This window comes from Cygnus atratus, chromosome 2 (assembly GCF_013377495.2).
Source record: "Cygnus atratus isolate AKBS03 ecotype Queensland, Australia chromosome 2, CAtr_DNAZoo_HiC_assembly, whole genome shotgun sequence".
In the NCBI taxonomy this organism is placed as follows: Eukaryota; Metazoa; Chordata; class Aves; order Anseriformes; family Anatidae; genus Cygnus; species Cygnus atratus.
The window spans coordinates 8,364,946-8,386,136 of record NC_066363.1 but is presented as its reverse complement, the minus strand read 5'-3'; the positions used below and the strand labels follow the sequence as shown (position 1 = coordinate 8,386,136).

The following is a 21,191-nucleotide window of genomic DNA, read 5'->3' as shown; positions in this document are numbered from 1 at the left end:
TTTAGGCATATTATCAAGCACAGCTCAGTTACAACATATCATTTTTCTCTACAGCTACAAAACTGACTCCTAGAAAAGGCAGAAATGACTTAATTCCTGCTACCTGTGATTACTGATCTACAGCATCCAGGCTGAGCTACTGATAACTGCATTACTAGAGAGGACTTTGAAATCAGGTGATAATACTTCAACATTTTTGTTAGAAGAGCCTACTTTCCTTTCTCCAAAGAGAGAGACAGCTTTAACATAATTTGACCTGCACATATTGACACTAAAGACTACTAGTCAACTACAAACAAAAAGAATCCAACAGAAAAGAATCTTCAAAGAGCTTGGATAAACTATAGTGATTGTAATTTGTTTTGAACCAGAACAATCTTACCATTTCTTGAAAAATAGAAAGGACTTGAGACCTTGAGAGAAAAAGCATTCCCTGTTCTAAGGTACACTGTCGTCTCTTTTCAAAGTGAAAGATGATTTTTTTTTTTTCCAAATTGGTCAATAGACAAAAAGATAACACACAGTGCAGTGGCAAAGGCAGTTCTGTATCACCAGCAACCATGCTGAGCATGAGGCAATAGTTTCCTCTTAGTCCTTATTATAGTCCTCTCCCCTCTGCATAACTACTAATTTTCTTTGTGTCATCCTTAAAAAAAATTATTAATCCCTTCCTGATAATGCATGATTATGGAGAACTTTAATTAGCAGGCTGGTAGGCATTCCATGAACAGCACGCACCCCTATCATTTTCATCACATATTAAATGGCATTAATTGAAGCTATGTATGCATGGGCTAGAAGACTTCCTCACCATTCCTCTTGTCTCAAAGCTAGCAGGCATTAACCCTTTATGGGGAAACTCATGGCTCCCCAAAGACATAGAGCTGGCCAAGATCAGCTTAAGGCTAGGGTGAGTTGATGTTGACTGACCAGCTAATTCAGAGGAAGATATGATGCAGCTGCCTGCAATAGCAGGGACTTGAACTCCAGGATCTGGAAAATCTTTGTCAATTCCATGTGTTTAAGCCAAATCTCAGTGACTTCAAAAACACATTTTATGAGAGTGAAGACACTGGAACCAAACCTGCTACACAGAGTGTCAGAGTACAAGGTAGCCTGCAATAAAAGTGGTTGTGCATCCTTTCTTTCTCCATGAATGACTTTGTTAACACTCAGGTTTCAATTGTGTTGGTGAGTAACACTGGGGAGCAAGGGATGGAGTCACTGAAGATGAGGAGCACCTATTTAAAATGGAAATGCTAAAACATTACAGAACTGACAACAGTTATGGTCTTGATAAGGTTTAATTCTTGCAAAGGAGAAGCAATCCTAAAAATGGTCTTTAGTGCATTACTAGCTCAGTGTTTTTCAGCTCTGCACTTTATCTACCTGAATCCCACTAAATAAACATGAAAATGTTGCTTTCCACAGCCAAAACTTGTTATTTCTTACACTTTTGTCTATATAATTGAATTTTACATGGTATTTCAGATGAGAAAAATCCATCCTCAATTAAATTTAAGTATAAGGTAGCAAAACCCTTCCATCCAGATTTTCCTTCTCTTTATCTTAAAGGGAATCAGTGGCAGAGCCTGTGCTGGTTTATGAGAGGAGACAGAAGTGTAAGCCCATATTTTGTGATGAAGGTGACAGTAGGAGTGACCTTGCTCCAGTACATATTGCTTTTTCAACAGTGTCTCGACGAGATAATCTAAGAGCAGTCTGCAAAGCATCATGCTTCCTTAGATCCTACTACAGTAATTCAATCATGAGCATATAAAATTAGATGAAAAATAAGGTAACTAGCCTTCTGGGACTGAGTGATTGCAATGTTGCCTACTGACAGTAAGCATTACATTGTCCTCTTGAAAGAGAGGTTACCTTTTATTATAGCAAACTTCTCTCATTTCAGCCTGTGCTGAGTAGCACTGCTGTTAAGGACAGCAAAAAAGACAATTATATGCTGCCTCTAAGGTACTGAAGTAGTGAGTAGAAATCTTCCAGCTCTTTACCTTTTACCTGCCAGACTTCTTGCCAGACTTTTTTTTTTTTTGAATAGCTATACGTTTTCCCTTTCCAGTGCCTTTCATTTAACTGTCACAGAGTACATTATAAGCATCAGTTGGTTAATCAAACCTTACAAAGCTTTCCATCCATTTTAGAGAGGATAAGCTGAGCCACAGTTGTGTCTGAATCTCTAAACACAGTGAAGTTGGCAACTGAAGATTGCAAAGTGAGTTCTTCAAAGGGTTAGAGAGAAACTGAGGTATGGCGGAGGTTAGTCTCTAACTGTCTATATAGAAATGGTTTTCACGACATTGAAAACTTCATATAAATATTTGGCCATGAAATTGTCCTATGGACAACTGAGAAAATATGAGTTCTCAAAATATTACAGGGTTGGTCAAAGTAAAAACATTAAGTTTAGCTAAGTTCAAAGATACATATAAATCTGACACTGTGTCAGAACATGGTTACTGCTACAAACACACATTTGTGTAGCCAGTCACAGAGTATACAACAAGATCCATGCTGTGGGTGCTTTTTTACAGTTTAGATGGAGGAGAAAGCACCAAACAGCATTAGGTATGGTTTGCCACTGTCTGGATATTAACACTGACTCCAGGTGTGAGTAGCCTGAGAAGCAGTGGAGAAGGAAGCCTCCTGTTAGTGGATGCAAGTGATTCTCCATCAAACTGCAACAGCTGTATAAGAAGTTTTTGTATCTTATAAACATAAGCCAAACTTTCTGGAAAGCATCTAAATATGAATTCAGCCTATGGCAGGGTGTTCAAAATTCTCCATCCGACTCCAAGAGCCTGATGCACATGATACATTAAGACATCCACCCTCCATTCTCTGCATATTCAGCATAGCCACCAAAGTCTGAGGGAATGATTATTTTGTCCAGAAGTCTGCATTTCACACAGAAGCAATGATTCCCCTTTCCAGACCCACTTTGGCTATAACAGGAACCAAAGGGAGTTGACTCTGCTGTAGATGTGAACACAGCAGACACCTGATGTTAAATGTGTCCTGCACAAAATATTCTAAAAAGAAACATACCAGCAAACTTCTTGAAAGTAAAGAACTTTAAAAAATACAACTCTCATTTATGTAAGAAAGGAAAATCTACCAAATTTAATGGACTTTTATAAAATCATTGAAAATGGAAATCTTGCCAGGATCTCTGTATTTTCTCATGCACACGCATTTTGCAAAGGTATTTGAATGGAGATATTGACAGTAGTTCCAAGGTTCAAGCTGTGATGAGGTTCAAGCACTGCATGGAGAGTAGAGTTTGACAATTTAGTCCTGTATAATTAAAATTCAGACAAAGATATATTCAGCAGATGTAAACAGATCTAACACTAATGACCTGATAATGGAGGTATTGTTTGCAGCAGCTGAGGATCTAGCCCACAGTTTGTTATGCAAAATGATTATCTTGTGTATCTGGATTAATGTACACTCTAATAAAATTCATTAATCTCTTCAGGTAACACTTCAGGTTTTTTGTAAATGAGATATAATACAATACAAACATATCCCCAATGTTCAATAAGATCCTTTAGAAACCTTAATATTGTTATTCACAAAGACTTCAAATTACGGCAAAGCAATTATCTTGGTGCGATGGAGATGGACACAGTTTCTATAAGCTATTGACAGCTTTTCTTGAAATGAATACAAGAATAACAATACACAGGGCTTTTCTTGTCAAGAGACAAACGTCATGAATATAATAATGTTCACTACATTACTGAATATTTAGTGGGAAATTACACTTCCCTGCATATGTCTGCCACATAAGTCATAGATTTGCAGATAGTCCATTAAGATAATTACCCATTGTACTGTCAGTGTTACTTCACTACATTGTATTGCCATGTATTTTTTAGTCTACTTATAAATGTCTTCAAAAATACAGCCTGTCTTTCCTTCTTGGGACAAAACACATTCTATGAAATGTATAGACATTTTGGTTGGTACGTATCGGGTTTATGTGGCCAGGTTCTGGTAGCAGGGGGCTGCAGGGTATGAGGAGAGCCCAGCAGCTGCCCCATGTCAGATCAGAGCCAGCTCCATCTGGCCAGAGCCGAGCCATGACTGATGCTTGTTGGGCCTCTGGGAGAGCAGATTTAAGCAAAAAAAAATGCTGTGCTACAGCGGCTGAGAGAGAAGAGTGAGAAGTGTGAGAGCACCAGCCCTGCAGCCCTCAAGGTGAGTGCAGCAGGAGGGCAGGAGGTGCTCTAGGCACGCAGCACAAGTTCCCCTGCGGCCTGTGGAGAGGCCCCTGGGGGAGCAGGCTGTCCCCCTGCAGCCCATGGATCCCACACGGAGCAGATCTCCACGCTGCAGCCCGTGGAGGAGCCCCCGGTGGAGCAGGTGGATGTGGCCTGGAGGAGGCTGCGGCCCATGGAGAGCCCCCTCAGGAGCAGGCCCCGGGCCAGAGCTGCAGCCCGTGGAGAGGAGCCCACACAGGAGCAGGGGGTCTGGCCCTTTATCGTGATTATCCTGGTTGTTTCCCATGTTGCCATCTCATATACCTCTTCTTTATCATTGGTGTGCTCCACAGTTGCTGACACCAGTGAATATTTGCTATTCAAAGAAGGTGATGGCCATGCACCACCTGACTGCTCTACAACAGCATACACAACAGCTACTCTTCTTTATGTTATATACATACTTACTTTTTCCTGAGCTGCTGAAAATCAGGCCTTTCTTGCTGGCATGCTGCTTTGCCAGACTTTTTTATGGGTGTACAGCCATTTGAGATACTTCAATCATGGCACTGGTCAACCAGTAAGAACAATGCTTACCCATACAGGCATGGGAGCTGCAATCCAGTTCTGTGTGTATGCACAGTGTGGGTAATTTAGGATAACTAAGCAGAATTAAATCACATAGGATCAAATGTTACAGAGTTCTTCATTGATTCTTAACAGAGCTGGAGAAAGCTGGCTTTTACAACTCTTCTCCAGGAATATCCTGTAAGGTGTTTTCAACACAGAAAACCTCTGTTGGGCCTGTAGATTATTTCAAGCTAAGGGAAATGTAAGATGAATGAGCAGCAAAACAACAGATATTCTGTACTCGCCCACCAAGCACATTGTCCATTAGATACTTTTCTGCAAACTTATTTTTACTGGCAAACTGTCCTTTGACGGCAACCTATAAACTTTGAAATCCCCCAGTTCACGGTACTGGTGTGAGGAAATCCTTACAATCAAATCAGCAGAGTTAATGCATTTGGAACTTAGTTCCAGTCACCCATGGTTAATCCCACCTTGCTGTTTTTTTCTCTCATAAATTTACTGATGTTTATCTCCTCTAGGTTTTGCTCCTATTTTAACTTCAGGATGCTTGGACTGGCTAAAGGAACTTGCCTCTGTCTTCAATAGTAAGATGTGCACAGAAACAGGTTGCACACATGTTTTATAGTTCAAAAACCCAAACCAACCAACCAACCACAACCACCACCAAAAATAACACACAAAAGAAAAAAAAATTGAGTAAAGCTTTAAAAGTGAAATGACACAGATATTTAGGGCCTATCTTTCAAAACTGCCCACAGGTTCATAGCATATCTGAAGACATCCATGCCTAAATCCTATCCTTAGACACAACAGTCACAAAAACAAAACCAACATACCTTCACATGTCAGTAAGAAGTATTCCAGGTTGTGACTGAATGATGCGCTGAAATAAGTACAGTTTTCAATCAGATCACAAGACAGACACTGCCTGTTGAAGTTTCCATTTGTGCTTGCGCTGAAAAAGTTAATACAAGTCCATGAAGGTCACTGAACAAATGTTATCTGGAAGCAACATTATTTGAACCTCACTGTACTGTAGAACAAGAACATAAATATAATGTGCTCAACATTAGCAAGAGACAAAGCATTTCCATTTGGTTGAGTTTAAACAGCAGTAATGGCTTTTTTTTTTTTTTTTTTTTTTTTTTCCTGAATGGACAATATATAGGCAGATACTGGTATCTTTCTTTACAAGGTCAGATGGTTATGTAGGATGGTACAGTTTTTAAAACAAAATCATCATTGCAATTCCACAAGAGAAAGTTATGATTTAGCGAATGAAAGCATGAAATAAAGGAGTAGTGTTTCTACACCAATTTATATTATAGCAGACAATAAAGGACTGGAATTGCTTTCTTTAAGTTTCTAACTGGTTGCCTCACTGTTTTGGTTTGGTAGCAGCTGTCTCTGAGGCTAAAGGTATTTTCAGGAATTTAAACAGTTGATGTTACAATGTCCAAATAGAAAGAAAAGATATTTTGAAGAAGGTAACATGGTCTGTCCATATTTTCAGAAGCATTTTGTGAGAACCTACTGTAGATTGAAGAATGAATTACTGCTTATTAACAAATATTAATAAATAAAATTTTGCAGTGCTATGGCATGTTGCAACTTCATGGTGCTTCAAGAATATTAATTAATATATCTTTCCAGTATTGCTGTGAAGTAGATGAGTGGTTTTGCTACCATTTCAAGGTAAAAAGAGATGAGGCTGAGCAACCTATTTAGGGCCACCACAGACTCAACTGAGCAGCTCTTGGGATCTTGTTTAGGGTGAGATCATGTTTCAGACTACCCAATGCAGGAAATCAAATGAGGCCAATGTCACTGTGTAATCAACTTAAAGTTGAGGACATTCGCGTTTTGGGCATCTTTTTCCCTGTTATCAGTGTGGGGAGGTGAGGTTAGTAAGGTTTTCTGAGCAACTGTGCCTGGACTCAGCTTTTAAAGTGACTTTTTCTCCCATCTGCTGATAGAAATTAATGGTCAATATGGCTTTGATTTTTTTCTTCCCTATTTTCTGTTCTTCAAGAAAATAAACACTGACCTGAACTACTCTTAAAAAATGTGGAATGCAGCAAACAGGAAAACATAATTAAAAAGAAAAATGTGATGAAATTGTAGATAATATAGTTTGCTCTAGTTTTCTCCCCACTGAGGGAAAAAAGGTATGAAATCATGTTAGAGAAGGAAAATATACTGACAGTCTCTTATAAAATGATGCTATCACCAGCCCTGCCCTTCATTACAAACACCAAGAAGAAAAATATAAGAAAATAATGATTCCAAAATGGTTATTTCAGAGTTTGGTTTTCCTCCTTTTTATAATCTATTCCCACAATACTTTGTGATAGCTACACTACCAATAGCTTTCTATAAACTAACCTTTTATTCATTGTACAGTTACTGAGGATACTAAAGTTACCTAGAATTACTGAAAGAAAACACATTTGTAAACATAACATATTGCTTTTTCTTTTCAATCTCCTGAGCAGGTGAAGTGCTATTGATCTTTCATGAAAAGTGCAGTCTGGAAGTATAGAAACAGTTTATACTCTTAGTTTACGTAACTGAATTCTTTCAAGCACTAAGTAGTTTTGTTGGAAAGTTTTGTAACAGGTTATCAATCTTGAGATCAATTTGAAATTTTCAATAAAATGAGAAAATTGCTAAATTTCAAACATTTCCAAATCTCTTACATTTTGTTCACTAATGTTATGTTCGTCTGTCTATTCCAGTGATACATTGCAAGGTGTTGCAATGTCATTAAAAGAAACAGGTATGCAATTGTTTCTACTGCAATCTCTAATGCAATGATTCATGTAAGATTGAAAAGGGAAATTCTGCATTTGACATTAGTAAAGTACAGACCTGTACAAATGTCTCCTTCTTGGCAAATCTTCTGTGCTGTGGAAATAACTGAAAAAAAAAAAAATTACAAATATCTTATACAATAACATCTTAATTCACATAGCCATTTGCTTGATCTTGTAAAAGCAAGGAAATTTTAAACTGAAATTAGAAAACATACAGAGGAACATGTCACTGCATCAGCTCAAACAAGTACTTGGTAGGTTGCAATTAAAACAGACATGAAAAAGTTTGGGTCCCGGACTATGCATACCAGTGGGTCAAAAAGGTTCAAGTGGTGAAGATAACGACCTTCACATTTTCACATCAAGGTCTATGGTGCAGAATTACTTTTTAGCAGCTTTTCTTTTTCTCTAGAAACATTTCTATTTCATTTTTAATTCTTTGCACATTGAGCTAGCCAGGGGCTTACATGAAACATATGGAAATGTCCCCTTTGAAAAAGGGAGTTGAACTTCCAGGGAAGACAGCATAAATGAAGAATGCTTCATTGCCCAAGTTTTGTGCTGAGACTGTGGTGATCTGTTCTCCCGGCTAAACAGTGAAAGCCCTGTTCTGCAGTAACAGTGAGGCAGTTTTTCTTGACCTTGAACCTCCTGATGCTGCTGGAGGTGATCAAGCTCAAGGTCCAGAATGATGCCTCAGATGCATTTCATGTGAATAGTGACAGACCACAGGAGCAGACATAGTGGACATAGTGTCAGTGGGGTGAATAGCATGTCAGACAGGATATTCAGCCCTGCTGTTCTCTTTCCAATAATCTGCACTTACCTAGATGTACATTTTGATTGCACAAATAGTGCATGGTATTTTCTGTTTGACTGGTCAGTGAAAATGCAAACGAGCTTTGGTGCTAGTTTGCTTCCTAGCTCTGCCAAGTGCTAATGACCTTTTGCTCTTATTGAAGTTATTGGTAGTTGAGGGCACTCAGCACCCTGAAAGAGCATTATGCTCTGATCATTCAAACTTTATCATATGCCAGAGACTTAGACATTTCAGTGACCTTAAGAAACTGGGAGTTCAGTCTTGTATCTAATGGGTCTTTGCATGCAAAGGACTCTATATGGTATTTGATTCCAGAAAAACTTCCAAACATTTTAATGTATTTTCATGAAATCTGTCTTAAAAAGTAAAAAAAATATAGAATTTTACTTTACTGGCATAAAGGAGGAGTGTGACTTTTTTGTATTCTAACTAATTTTTCTATTACATTGCTATTTTTGAAGGTCAATAAAGGATTCTTTATAAAATTGACAATCTAGGAAGTCAATGAAAATAGTTATCTTTCCTTCAGAGTTTAACATCTGAAGTCACTGCAGGAGAAAGCATTCTGCTATAGAAATGTATGCTGCATTTATAGTCACAGAGAGAGAGGTTTGAACTGTATATAGAAAACCAAACGAAGACAAGCTATATGGAATGGTGTAGGAGGTTAAACCAAAACAGAGGCAGAAACAGAGGTGTCTGTCTTATCCACATCTCCTTGAGCTCATACATGTCAGATGCATACACGACATCATTGTAACTAACCCCATAGCCCAGTGCTAAGCAGTGGATGACTGATCTGTCAGAACAAAGTTTACTTACATTTTATGCCTCTTTTCATCATATGCCAATATCTTTGTCACATCCCAGTCACCAGATGTAATAGACTGTAAGTTATCACTGCTGCTGTTGGGCTGCCAAAAATAAAAGAGAATTTGATTTCGTTGTTCTTAAAAGAAGATATCTGAGCAAAGCTTCTCTTTGTGTTTCTGTTCTGAGAAAGGGAACTCTCTAAACTCCATTACCTGTTCAAAGCAAACCATGCACCTGCAATTTCCACAGTCTACCTCCCTCCCATATTTCTGTGAAAAGACAGGTACAGAAATAACACAGTGAAAATCATCTTAACTCCACTGAAGATAATGGGATGAATTCAGTACAGAGCAGCTTCAAACCCCTTCCTCTAATCCAGTGTGTCCACAAGCTTCAAATTAATCCTTTCTGGCAGTGCAGGGGTTTACTTATTTATGTACAACTAAGAAGGTATTAAAAAAAAAAACAAAAAAACAAAAAAACCAATGAAACAATATTGTTTGAAAAGAGATAGTTGATAGACTTTTTCCTTCTAAGTATCTGATTCAGAAATTCATGTTATCTTATGCCTGGTAAACCACCACTGAATGTTTTCCTTTATTCACAAGATCCATGTTCTACACTTGCACCTTCCCTACCTGTGACGATGACATGGCAATGTGGTAGAACTTCCCACGTCCTCCCTGAGGAATGGCTCGCACAAAGAAAAACTTCCGACCATCCTTGGAGAAAATCGGCTCTTCGTTCTGCAAACAGCAAAATTAAGAATTGTGTTCCCATTAAATTACAGTACGTAAAATTAATCTGTGCTGCAAAACCTTGTGAAATTAATTTACAGCGAAGTACAGAGTGCCCTTTAACAGCAACCTGAGGCAAACAAAAAGCCAACTAAAAACTGGAGAAAGTTTTGATAAATACTACTTCTGTGCTGCTGGGGAAGCCAACACCTTTCATCTGGGGAAGTCAGGGAGTCAGGCAGTAAGGAGGGTCCCTTTGGTATAAGGTCACCTCCCATTTGTAAAGCAAAAAGTGCACATCTACAGCTGACTGCTTGGGGCAGTTGGAATCCAGCCTTTATAAATGATTTGAAGCTTGTTGGCACGAGCATGACAAACCCTGTGTACTCTACTGGAAGAACTGATCTATTCCTGTCCTCAGGGAAACACAACTAGCAATATCCTTCAGCGTCTCACCACTGTCTTTTCCTACCCTCTTGCAAGCCTTTATTTCACTGAATTATTTAGGAGAAGGGGGATATCTTGCAAAACCATCTTTGACTCAGAGCTCCCAGGTGAACGCGGTGAATGACTTTTATTTGGTTACTGGTATGTTCAACCAGAGATAGAGGGGTCTCAGCACAAGGCAATCAAAAAACACATATGGCAAGCAAACACTACATGGAAGTGTCTTTGTTTTTCTTTTTGTACAGGAACCCCAAGGCATATAGGAGGTCTCCTCTGCAGGAGGTTGAACAGTAGTTTACAAGGGGAAGCAGAAGGATGATCCATATGGTGTGACACAGTAGGTCTGTGTCAAAGGAACTGGCTAGCTGAATGTCCTCTGTATGTTCAATGGCTGGAACTAAAACACAAGTGAACTTCTGCTGAAGGTTCCTGTGGTACCAGGCTTTCCTGGGGACCAGATGAGCCCTGCTTGCCCTGGCCCAGCTTTATGTCTCCTTCTTCTCCAAGGGAGGGCAACAGGGACACTTGCTGAACCTCTTCTGGGTCCTCCTCTGGTTCAATATTCATCAAACACCCCAGCTTTCTGCTTGACAGAGGTTCAGGTGCCACACTGAATCAGCAAGAACTTCCCTGCACAGGGAGACTTATGGCTAATGCAAATGCATACAGCAAAAGGAGAAACATTTTTATTTCTCATAAACTAGCACATTATTCTTACTGTGTTTTCCTTTGCTACCATTTCTTCACTGATTAATTCTTTTCCACTGTTTATTGTTTTTTATCAACACTAAGCTAGGTGTTCAAACTATTTGTTTTTCCTTTTATTTTTTCTTGCTTAGGTTTTCAGTATATTTTAAATTATTCCCATTTACAGGTTGTTGCAGTTGCATGAAATAATGGTTTCATTTGTTTATGACATTGTTTGGAAACTCGAAACATGAAACTCTACATTATTTCCAAATGTCATTCATGACAGGAGAACTTGAAAAATAACTCTGATAACATGAGCAAAACTGCTGCTCCACAAGCTTTCCTTTACAGAGGTAAATAGCAGTGAGCTCACCCTACTTTTCTATATCTGTGCCTCCTGCATTATGTATTCCAGCAATACATCTCTGCCAGGCTTTGTGCAGATTAGTCTGATGTTCGCTCAGCGCTACAGGGGAAGGAGGTGCATGGCACGAAGGACAGACACGAGCTTCAGCACTTGCCTAATGTTAGGAGATAGTCTGTTTGCATGTTCCTGTCATTGGAAAGACAATGCATTAATGCAACCAGAACCTCGTTTAAGGTCATGACAGAGATGATCACTTATCCTGGATGGCAAGGTGGGGTGTCACCATGCAGGCTTTTGGAACAGGTATTTATAACTAGAATGTAGGGAGCAACACTGGATATCTGGAAGTGAACTTGGCTTGGGCTGTGGTTCAGCTGATAAACATCAACAGGTTAGCAACGTTTAAAATGCTGGTATTTAAACAAACAAAAACCGTGCTCTTCATGATGGAATCGCTCCAAAACCTCATGAACATACCTATATGGATTTGTGTACATGCCTCAAGCAGTACATGGGTTATATTTTACTTTATTTTATTTTATTTTATTTTATTTTATTTTATTTTATTTTATTTTATTTTATTTTTATTTTACTGCTTCTGTGCACGATACAAACTGAGCCTTTGTCTGACTATTACTCACTGAATCCCAAAACACTAGGACAGAATAGCAGTCCTTGAAAATAATGAGATCAATTTAATGCTGGTAGAAGTCAGTACTTTTCCTGTGCAGCAGGTAGGGAATTTCTGGAAGTTTTTGCCACAAGAGGCTTCTGAAAACAGCTGGTCTCAGAAGGTGCAAAAACCAATTGAACAAATTCATGATTCATCAACAAACACTAAAGGAAATAGGCACAGATAGAGTCTCGAGGATCTGTAATATTTTTATTGTAGGTGCTGGTGAAATATGAGAGGATTGGACTGCAGAAAGCAGCCAGCTAACACCAATTCTTAAATATCCTCTGCTGCTGTGACTTAAAGAGAGAATGATGGAGCTGGGGAAGCAGTGGTCTGGCTCAGTAGGGCATTTCTTAAGTCCTTGTGGCTCTTGTGGTCTTTTTGCTCAGCTAGATCTCTGTATTTAGACTAATGAATTCTACCCAAATAGTCAAGGGCAATTTCCAGAAACCCTTTGCTTTGTGCAGGTGGAGGACTAAGCTGTCCTTATATCAGCTACACGTAGCAATAACTCAGCTCTCAGACTCACACTTATAGGTAAAAAAAAAAAAAAAAAAAAAAAAGTAACTTCTGTGCAATTCCACAGCAGCTTCATTTGAAGCTTACGCCCAACCACGTGTAGCTCCCTGATCCCATTTGCCTTTAGTGGTCTTGTTCAGGGAGCCGATGTACACAGAGCTGCTGCTGTGAGGGGTGACGAGGAAGGAAAAAAGTGCTTGGAGCTGAGTACCAAGAGCCCTCATCATCCTCCAGCTGAAGGAATAATCATTAAAGAAAGGATGACCCTGTGGCTGGAGAATGAATTAGTGGGACTGGCCAACCCAAATCACTAGCAGTAAAAAACAGCAGCAGCAACTCCGTTTCCAGCAACCTGTTTCTTACTGGGTACCAAAATGTTGTCACCAAAGACTTCATTGCTATCTACTGTCACCATCACCATCTGGAAATGGCTGCTTCACAAAAACTGAACCAGATCTGTTTACAGTTATAATCACTGTCTCAGAGAATTTGTACATTTAAGCAAACGTATGAATGAAAGTCAGTCTGTTTTTTATACTCAGAAGAGCACAGGAAGGTATGTAAATAAAAGCATCAAAAACTTCCAAAATCCCTCGGCAACTTTGGTGAACACGTGCAAATTCTTATTTGTGCTAAAGGTTTGAACATCCTGGCCATATCATCTGACACAGAGTGACAGACACTTTCTAGCAAATTGTGCATATTTCTCATTACACTTTGAGTAATTAATCCCATTTTTCAGCCACGCAGACAGTGATACCAGTCTCTCTCTTGGCCTGTGTTGAAGAGAGGCTCTCCAAAGTTGCAAGGCTTGAATAAAATTCACTCATGAACTGAAGCCCAGAAAGGAATGCAAGATCATTTACTACGACCTTCTATACACAGACTATTAAATCTCACTGTGTTACCAAACCACTGCAACAACAACAAAAAAAATTCAAATTCCTGGGCCATATGCCACATCTCAAAACTCCCAGTATTTCAGATGGCTGAAAAATATGAACTCTGTCATCCTTGAAGACTCCGGCATGTCCCTTTAGAGTATCTTCTGCTATTTCACTGATGTTTTTCTCTCCTTGTCTCTTGTTCCCAGCCTACTGTGAAGTTTGCCCCTACCCCAGGAAGATCAGATGAACACCCAAGAAAAAGGTAAAGCTCCTGAACACTTGTGAAACCATGAGTCTGGAGTACTTTGAAGCAGTATTTTAAAGACTGAGGCAAAGAGATTCTTTAGTCCTATTGATTTATATTTGGGATACTTCTCAAAGGAAGGTCTGGCCAATGGAACATACAGAAGAAGATGGCCAACCAGACAGTTGGTGTCTTCTGCAGGGTGGGCTGAATCATGCTGAAGGTCCATTAATTGTCTGACCACACTGCTGACGGCATCAGCTGACTACAGTGGGGAATTGGGCCCTTGGCTCATATGCATACACCTATATTAAAATGTCTCAACCAAGAAATCTTATTTTGGAGCTGAGTCACACTCCTGTGCTCCTTCAGAGGCCGCCTAATGTGTGATTCATCTCCTTAAAGAGGTTAGAGGAATTGCACTAACATTCAATATTTCCACATCATTCTCATACGCAGATAGATGCACATGGCATGAAAATGACTTTCCAGATTTTTAGATTAATGTGTCACAGAATTAAGGGTAAATACAGAAAATGTAATTATTCTAGTAATCATATATTCAGTCAAAACTAAAATTTTAAGTACTTTTCTTGTCAGAAATATAGGCAAAAGAGCTCTGTAATTTTTCAGACTCTTACAGATGCTTTGGAAGAGTAATATCAAATGTCTCCAAAGTCCATACCAAGTGTTAGCTTACCTTAGTAAGCACTAAGATGTCTGACCCATTTGTTTGTAACATCCTTCTCCAACCTCAAACTAAATATATGATGTTTGGAGATGCACTAAAACAAACTCGTTTTCTCTGAAGGAGGCCCATTAGGAACTGGCACATCACCTACTAGTTGTACAGGATAAAATGCCATCTTTTAATGCTTCCAATGGAATAGGTAAATGACTAAAGAGACATAGCACTGTAAAACAGATGTTCTTCTAACATACTGCACTGGGTTTCAGGATAATGGAGGTCTCAGTAAATAGCAATGAAAAGATTAAAAATATCTGGAGATTTATAAAATAAAATAACCCTGTGAAGTAGGTTTTTATTTTTTATTTTTTTTAAGACATGAAATGGGCAGCTTAATTTTTTCTTGACTTGGCTTGTTTTGGAAGCTTTTGTTCTCTCTTCAAGCCAACACTAGTGTTGTAAATGCAAAGAATACTTTGGCAGAATATTTTTACTCTATACCTAAGTAGAGTAAAAGATTATTTGAAATGCTTGGAGCACAAAATCTATTTCCTCTGTAGAATCGATTTTTATCTGGATCAGACATAGCCCATTGCTATAGGACAGCCACTGGAACAGAGGACATCATTGTTCTTGCTGTGAACTGATGTATTGCAGTTTCTATAGGTTCTTGGATGCTTTGAGCAAGCTGTGACAAAAATGTGGAATACTTTAAAACTGGAGTTGGGAAAATGTAGTGCAAGTACTTTATCTGATATGCTCCTCCCTGTCTGGCAGTCACATATCCCATGAAAAACAGTTCAGCGTTGTGGCTGAATTGGTATCAGCAGCTTCTCTCTAAAGAACAGCTTAATCAAATCTGAGATCACTTTACAAACTGACTGCTGGGGAAGTGTTATAAATGATCTTCCAGAGATTTACACGCTCGAAATCTACAGGTTTAATATAGGCAGATGTTGAAAAAAAAAACACCCTTCTTTGAAAAAGAAAAGATAAAAGAATAGAAAAATCACATAAATTAAAAAGCTCTTAGGGGCTTTAAATCACTGTTTTCTGTAACACAAATCACACTCCCTTACCTTTCTCAGCTTTAGAAATTTTTTTTTTCTCCTTGGTAGAAGAAAAAAAAGAAAAAAATATTGACCACAAAGAGATCACTATTACCTGTCTGTGCAGCCAACCTTCACTTTCATCTTCATGTTTCTAAAACAAAACAAGATCGTTAAATAACATTCCTTGCATTTATTACATGTTGCTTATCAGTGCAGAGAACAGTTGGACTGAATCTGAAAAATTGTGCAGAGGCACAAAAAAAAAACAAAACTGTTTGAGCCTGTGCTTTGGAATCACTGTGTAATCCAGTGACTGCTTTCCCTGTCTTTCAACTCTGATGGATCAGCGTGCACTCATTCAAGAAAACATTCTACTGCTACAGACAAAAAAATCTACATGGCATATTATTCCCCAAATAAATAAAGGTTGGTAAAAAAATAAATAAAGGTTGAAACCAAGGTTGTTAAGAAAAGACTCTGCACTGTGCTCTATGCACAGTATTGCATCATTTTTTTCAAGGGAAAGGTGTATCAGAACACTATTCTACCACATAAATATCTATGCCAGTTTAAAAGATGGTATCATCTAATATTTACACAGGTAATGTCAATGCACATGCATTTACATTAGTATATCTGTTGGAGGTATTAACTAACTAAGGTTAATTATGGATTCCCGTGGATAGAGAAGCAAGGGCATAATGCCATTAAAGTGGAATGTCACAAACATTTTCAGGTTACGGTTTGTTGATATGTGTGTGCTTGTGCCTGTATGCAGGTATTTCAAGACAAGCAATCACTGTCTTGTACACGTATGTGCATACACACACAGTGTGTGCATGGCTATAATTCTCCTGCCCTTCCACAAGATATAAAGAAAACAAACCAAACCCCTAAATACCCTTATGCAGCAAATATAGCAAGCAGTGTTTATATTCTCTGTCTGCCTAAACAAATATGAAGCAGCTGACGTGTCCCCAGGCAAGGTGGCTGAAATACTTTTCCCTTCTGTAGGACACCAGCGACCACCAGGCTCATCCCCTACCTTCGTGCAGACGCCCGTGGTGGCGTCGCACAGCGTCAGGATGGAGACGTTCTGGGCCCTGTTCAGCCAGTTCACTGCCACCTTGGTGCTGGTCGCCCACTTCACCATGGTTATGTAATAGTCCCTGAAAACACAGGAAAACATGAAACAAATCAGCACGCTACTGACATCCCAGGGAATTGGCTGAGCAGTCAGAGGCTGCTCAGGGACACCTCTGATTATTATGAATGCTGTGTCTTGATGTTTCTTCCTTCCTAAGACTTCCTTACGTGTGGATTTCAACCCCTAAAAATGACATTTTTAGGGCTGTGCAGGTGTTTTATCTGCCTCTTCTGAAAGTCGTTTTCAAAGAAAAGCCACACGTAGAGATAAAGAACCTTTCAAGCTATTCAGTCTTCCTCGAAGGACCGAAATGCCTGGAGATACAAATTTATGCACAGGTGGAAAAGGAATTGCAAACAGTCTTCGTTCTGAGCAGACTAACTGGCTGACTCAAAGCCATCACTGCCAGTGGTCGGATTCTCTATGCTTATGAAGAGTTAATGGTCTCTATATATCCCTGCTACACACCAAAATATCCCTAAGTGTTGCATCAGAAGGAAAAGAGCAGGAAGGATATAGTTTAAAGAGGCACGGGGTGTCTGCAAAACAGTCACAGCTGGTTGCCATAAAGAAGTCAGCAGACGTGACAGTTTGCATGGGCAAAATTGCCATCCCACGCTACCTGTGCCGTTCTCTGCTGCTGGACATATTCAGGTTGTGATAACACCCAGAGTAAATCGCCATGTGGGCTGCACAGTCCTGTAAGAAATATCTTGCCCTAGAAAGCATAGGAAAATTGAGCAATGTGCAATATTGAGCAGTGCATCCACTTAGGCTGGGCTGGGCTGGAAAATCCAGGCTCACAAATAAATACCCTGATGGTCACCCTCTTAGGAGGCGCTCACAGACGTCCACCTCTGCAGTGGTTCAGGGCTTCACCACCCCTTCTGCAGGGTAAAGCTCCTGCTGAGCTGACAAAGCTACTGATGGTCTAATATACCAGTGGGCTATGTGGGCCAAAGACACCTTTAAATCATAATACAACTCCTCACAACATACAGTCTATAAAAAATTTATTAGTTCATTTGTTTGCTATAAAATATGTATAAGGAATTGTTGCTCCCCTTGGAATTAATGTGCCGTGTCACTGGAAAGTACTCCGTGTTCTGGCAAGCACTCCTGTATATATTGAAGAGAAAGGGCAAAAGTAACAAAGACTCGTTTGTCTAGCAAAATAACAAGTTGGAAATTGATTTTGTAGTTTTCAGTAATGTTTAGTGCCTGGATTTGGCTGAGGAAAAATAACAAAAGACCTCAACAATTGCATCCACCACACTGGGAGGAAGGATACTTCCAGGTGAGACAACAGCAGTCTGAAAATGCAGTGCTTGAAAGAAAATTATAATTTTACTTTTTATCAGCAAGAGCTTAGCAATTTTTTCCCTAAGAGGAAAAAAACAATGTAGCAAAATTAAACTGTACAACTACCTCACCTTCATCTTCACAATGAGCTGAGAAAATTCAGTCTCCACAGAAAAGGAAGGTGTATTTAGTACACTTTGTGGCTTGGAGCATTTTTTTTTTTCCATAAATCCAATTTCAAGTTTGAAAGATGTACTAAATTTTTACATCCCTCTCACTGCTTGAACACTGGAGCCACAGTTCTTGCTGGGGAACTTTTAATTATTATTTTAGGTGATATATTATCTTCTCTACCACCCTGGAGATGTGTGCAGAATTGCAATTTATCTCCAAAGCCTCTCTCGGCTGTGAAGTCCAGGGACACCCCAGCCAGCAGGCAACTGTAGGTACTTGCACAGTACTTGTTATTCTGGCCTCAGAGTGGCGCTGAGTCTTTAATTTACTTCTTACATCTCTTCTGTAGGACAACTAGGTTTTATGCTTCCCATTTTACAGAGGAAAACAGGACAATACGGTGTGATCCATCTCAGCTAACTGCAAACATCTGCAGCTCCGAGGGGCTGAGCAGCCAGTGGAGGGGAGCGGGAGCTGGGGCATTTCCCAAGCACCAATTGTTTGACCTAGCCCAGGTTTTATAGGACCTGATTGAAGGAGAACGTCTTCTCACAGAGCAAAGTGTAAACCATACCCGACTGCTTCATTTGTAGATGTCTTCATCAGAGGCGGTTACACCTTCCCAAGGGAGAGGAACCGCCTGTCTGGGCACTGCCAGGAGATGTGCTGAGGTTTGCAGGGGATTTGTCCATTGCAGTAAAGACATTACCAGTTGGATTTGCAGGCGCCTGAGCATGATTATTGTACGGTGCTCTTGTTTGTGTCCTAACGCTACTTGACTGCTTTTTGGAGGTATGAAGGTAAACTATGAATACTTAATAATAATAGCAAGAAAGATATAAGCGTGACAAAGAACGCTCTGTTGTCTGAGTTCCTCCATCACTCATGGCCATGGCCTGCGGAAGGACCAGGGATGAATTCTGCACTCAGAGAGATGGCATCTTTCCTTCATTTGCCATCTGAGATGCAAATGTGACTTAAGGAATAAGTTGGACCATGGTCTAATTCTCACCACCTGCTGATGTAGCAATTTATTGTTATGGGTCCAGTGTTTTTCATCAAAATAAAAATGACTTTCAGACATTACATGTCAGAATATGTTCTTTTTTCTGCAACTTTTCTCCCTTCCTCCACTTTAATTTTCTCACAGCAAAGAATGACATTGCAGAAAATTTGGCAAAAATGAATATGACAGACTTTTAAAAAGGAAAATAATTTTGAAAGGGTGTTCTTTTATCCCCAAATTTGCTTCCCATCATCATTTTTTTAAAATATATATATATATATATAATTATCCCAAATTTGTGGGAAAAGTTCTTTCTTTAATTCTACAAGAAAAGAAAAAAAAAGTGGCATATTTCCACTTTATTCTTACAATTATTCATTGTACTAAAATTCTTTGCTGCAGATAAAACAAGCACCAAGCTCTGTCCGTATATCACATATCACATATCTGGTTGCTCTGTCCATACATCCTCTGCATGAACAGATGGGGCACACTGAAATGCTCCATATAGGACCACTCTGCTTGCAGAGCCTTATTTTCAGCTTCCCCTGAACCTTCGGTACTCCTTTCTGTAACTAGCTGTTCGGTGCATCTCTCTTGTCTATTTAATGAAACGTTATCACACTAATCCTCTCATTTTGGAAAACATATGCATAATGAAAATACCCCTGTTGTTCTAGCAGCTCTACTTATATCATGCCTCAGAGATGGAAATTGCCATGTTTTTGATGAAATATAAAGAGACTAATTAATTATGATATATTTTGCATCATTTTACAGTATTGATTGCTACCAAAGAAATTACAGCCACCCATAGCCACATAGCACAAATTTATTAGCAATGCTTGGATCCTGCAGCCTCAAGTTATTACTCTAATTAAAGCATTTCTGAGTCTCTGTTTATGGAGTGTGCTAGGAGCAGGAAAATGATATTGTCCAGGAGCTGCAGTTCTGATCCTGGGGTTTGGGTACTAAGAGCTGGCATTGCCGCCTGCTGCATGCAGACCTGAAGCTGGTTTTCTGAAAGACAACTGCAGTTCTGCCCATTTGGCTTGTTCATGGGGCAGACAGCTTTTGTTACATAATTGGGTTTGAACTGGAGCCTTTCAGAATTATTATGTTGTGGGGCTGACATTAGCTTTAATGCTAAGAAAGGTAATTTCCATAGTAAGTGATCCCACTGGTTTAGCATCTTCTCATTAGATGACTACCCAGCCTGTGCACAGCGATCAGGCACAGGCCTTATGTACCTATTATGCCTAAGGAAGATCACCCCAGCACCTTCCCCGGCCCTGTTTCATTAGCTCAGTGCTGTACCGGTAATTCTCTTGGCACTGGAATTGGAGATCCAGCAGCCTAACTTAGCAAGCAGTCAGGAAAGGTGAGCATGCTTGGATGCTGCCACGTGAACCAGTGATGTGCTTGGAATGAAAACCTTGCAGTGTTACGTTGGACGTGCACGGAAAGCATTATAATGCTGTGTGGTTGGGCCTCTGTGGATAATTTACATGAAGAAGCAGTCTGGTTTCTATCAGCATGCTGGAAACCTATTTCAAGTGTAAATCAAAGTTACTGAAATCCAGACTTGGACCCAATGCTCGAGCTTTGCGGGTAGGTGTGCCAGGCTTTGACTAAAGCTTTTTCTCTCCCGAGAGAAGGCTGGAACAACATGATGCTCCTTACAAGTGTTTGCTGACCCATAAATGTACCTCCAGCTTTGACCACGGGTCGAAGTCCAAGCCAAACTTTTCAGCTCTTGCTGAATGCAAACAGGACAAAGCACTTGCTTAATTAAAAATGGGAGGCAAAGAGGTTGGCTGAATTGCAGTCAAACTTCTCAAATATATTTGCCTTAAAAACAGCAAAAGCTTTCTTATTTATTTATCTTTAATGAATACGAGGAAGTATTTGCAGAATGTCCTCCTGGTTTCATTCCTATGCTCAAGTCAGGAAGCAATGAGCTCATGTTTTCTGGGTTAGAGATCT

The 21,191-nt window shown here is 39.5% G+C and overlaps 1 protein-coding gene across 1 annotated transcript in view; it reads right to left on the bottom strand.

Annotated features, from left to right (window-relative positions):
- DPP6 (dipeptidyl peptidase like 6) overlaps window positions 1-21,191 on the bottom strand; it is a 408,025-nt gene that overhangs the window by 30,500 nt on the left and 356,334 nt on the right. The window contains exons 11-16 of the mRNA XM_035554362.2: window positions 16,622-16,745; window positions 15,689-15,727; window positions 9,908-10,015; window positions 9,279-9,370; window positions 7,692-7,739; window positions 5,657-5,775 (exon numbers count right to left, since the gene is read on the bottom strand). Coding sequence (XP_035410255.1) covers window positions 5,657-5,775; window positions 7,692-7,739; window positions 9,279-9,370; window positions 9,908-10,015; window positions 15,689-15,727; window positions 16,622-16,745 — 530 coding nt within the window. The remainder of the gene's footprint in view (window positions 1-5,656; window positions 5,776-7,691; window positions 7,740-9,278; window positions 9,371-9,907; window positions 10,016-15,688; window positions 15,728-16,621; window positions 16,746-21,191) is intronic.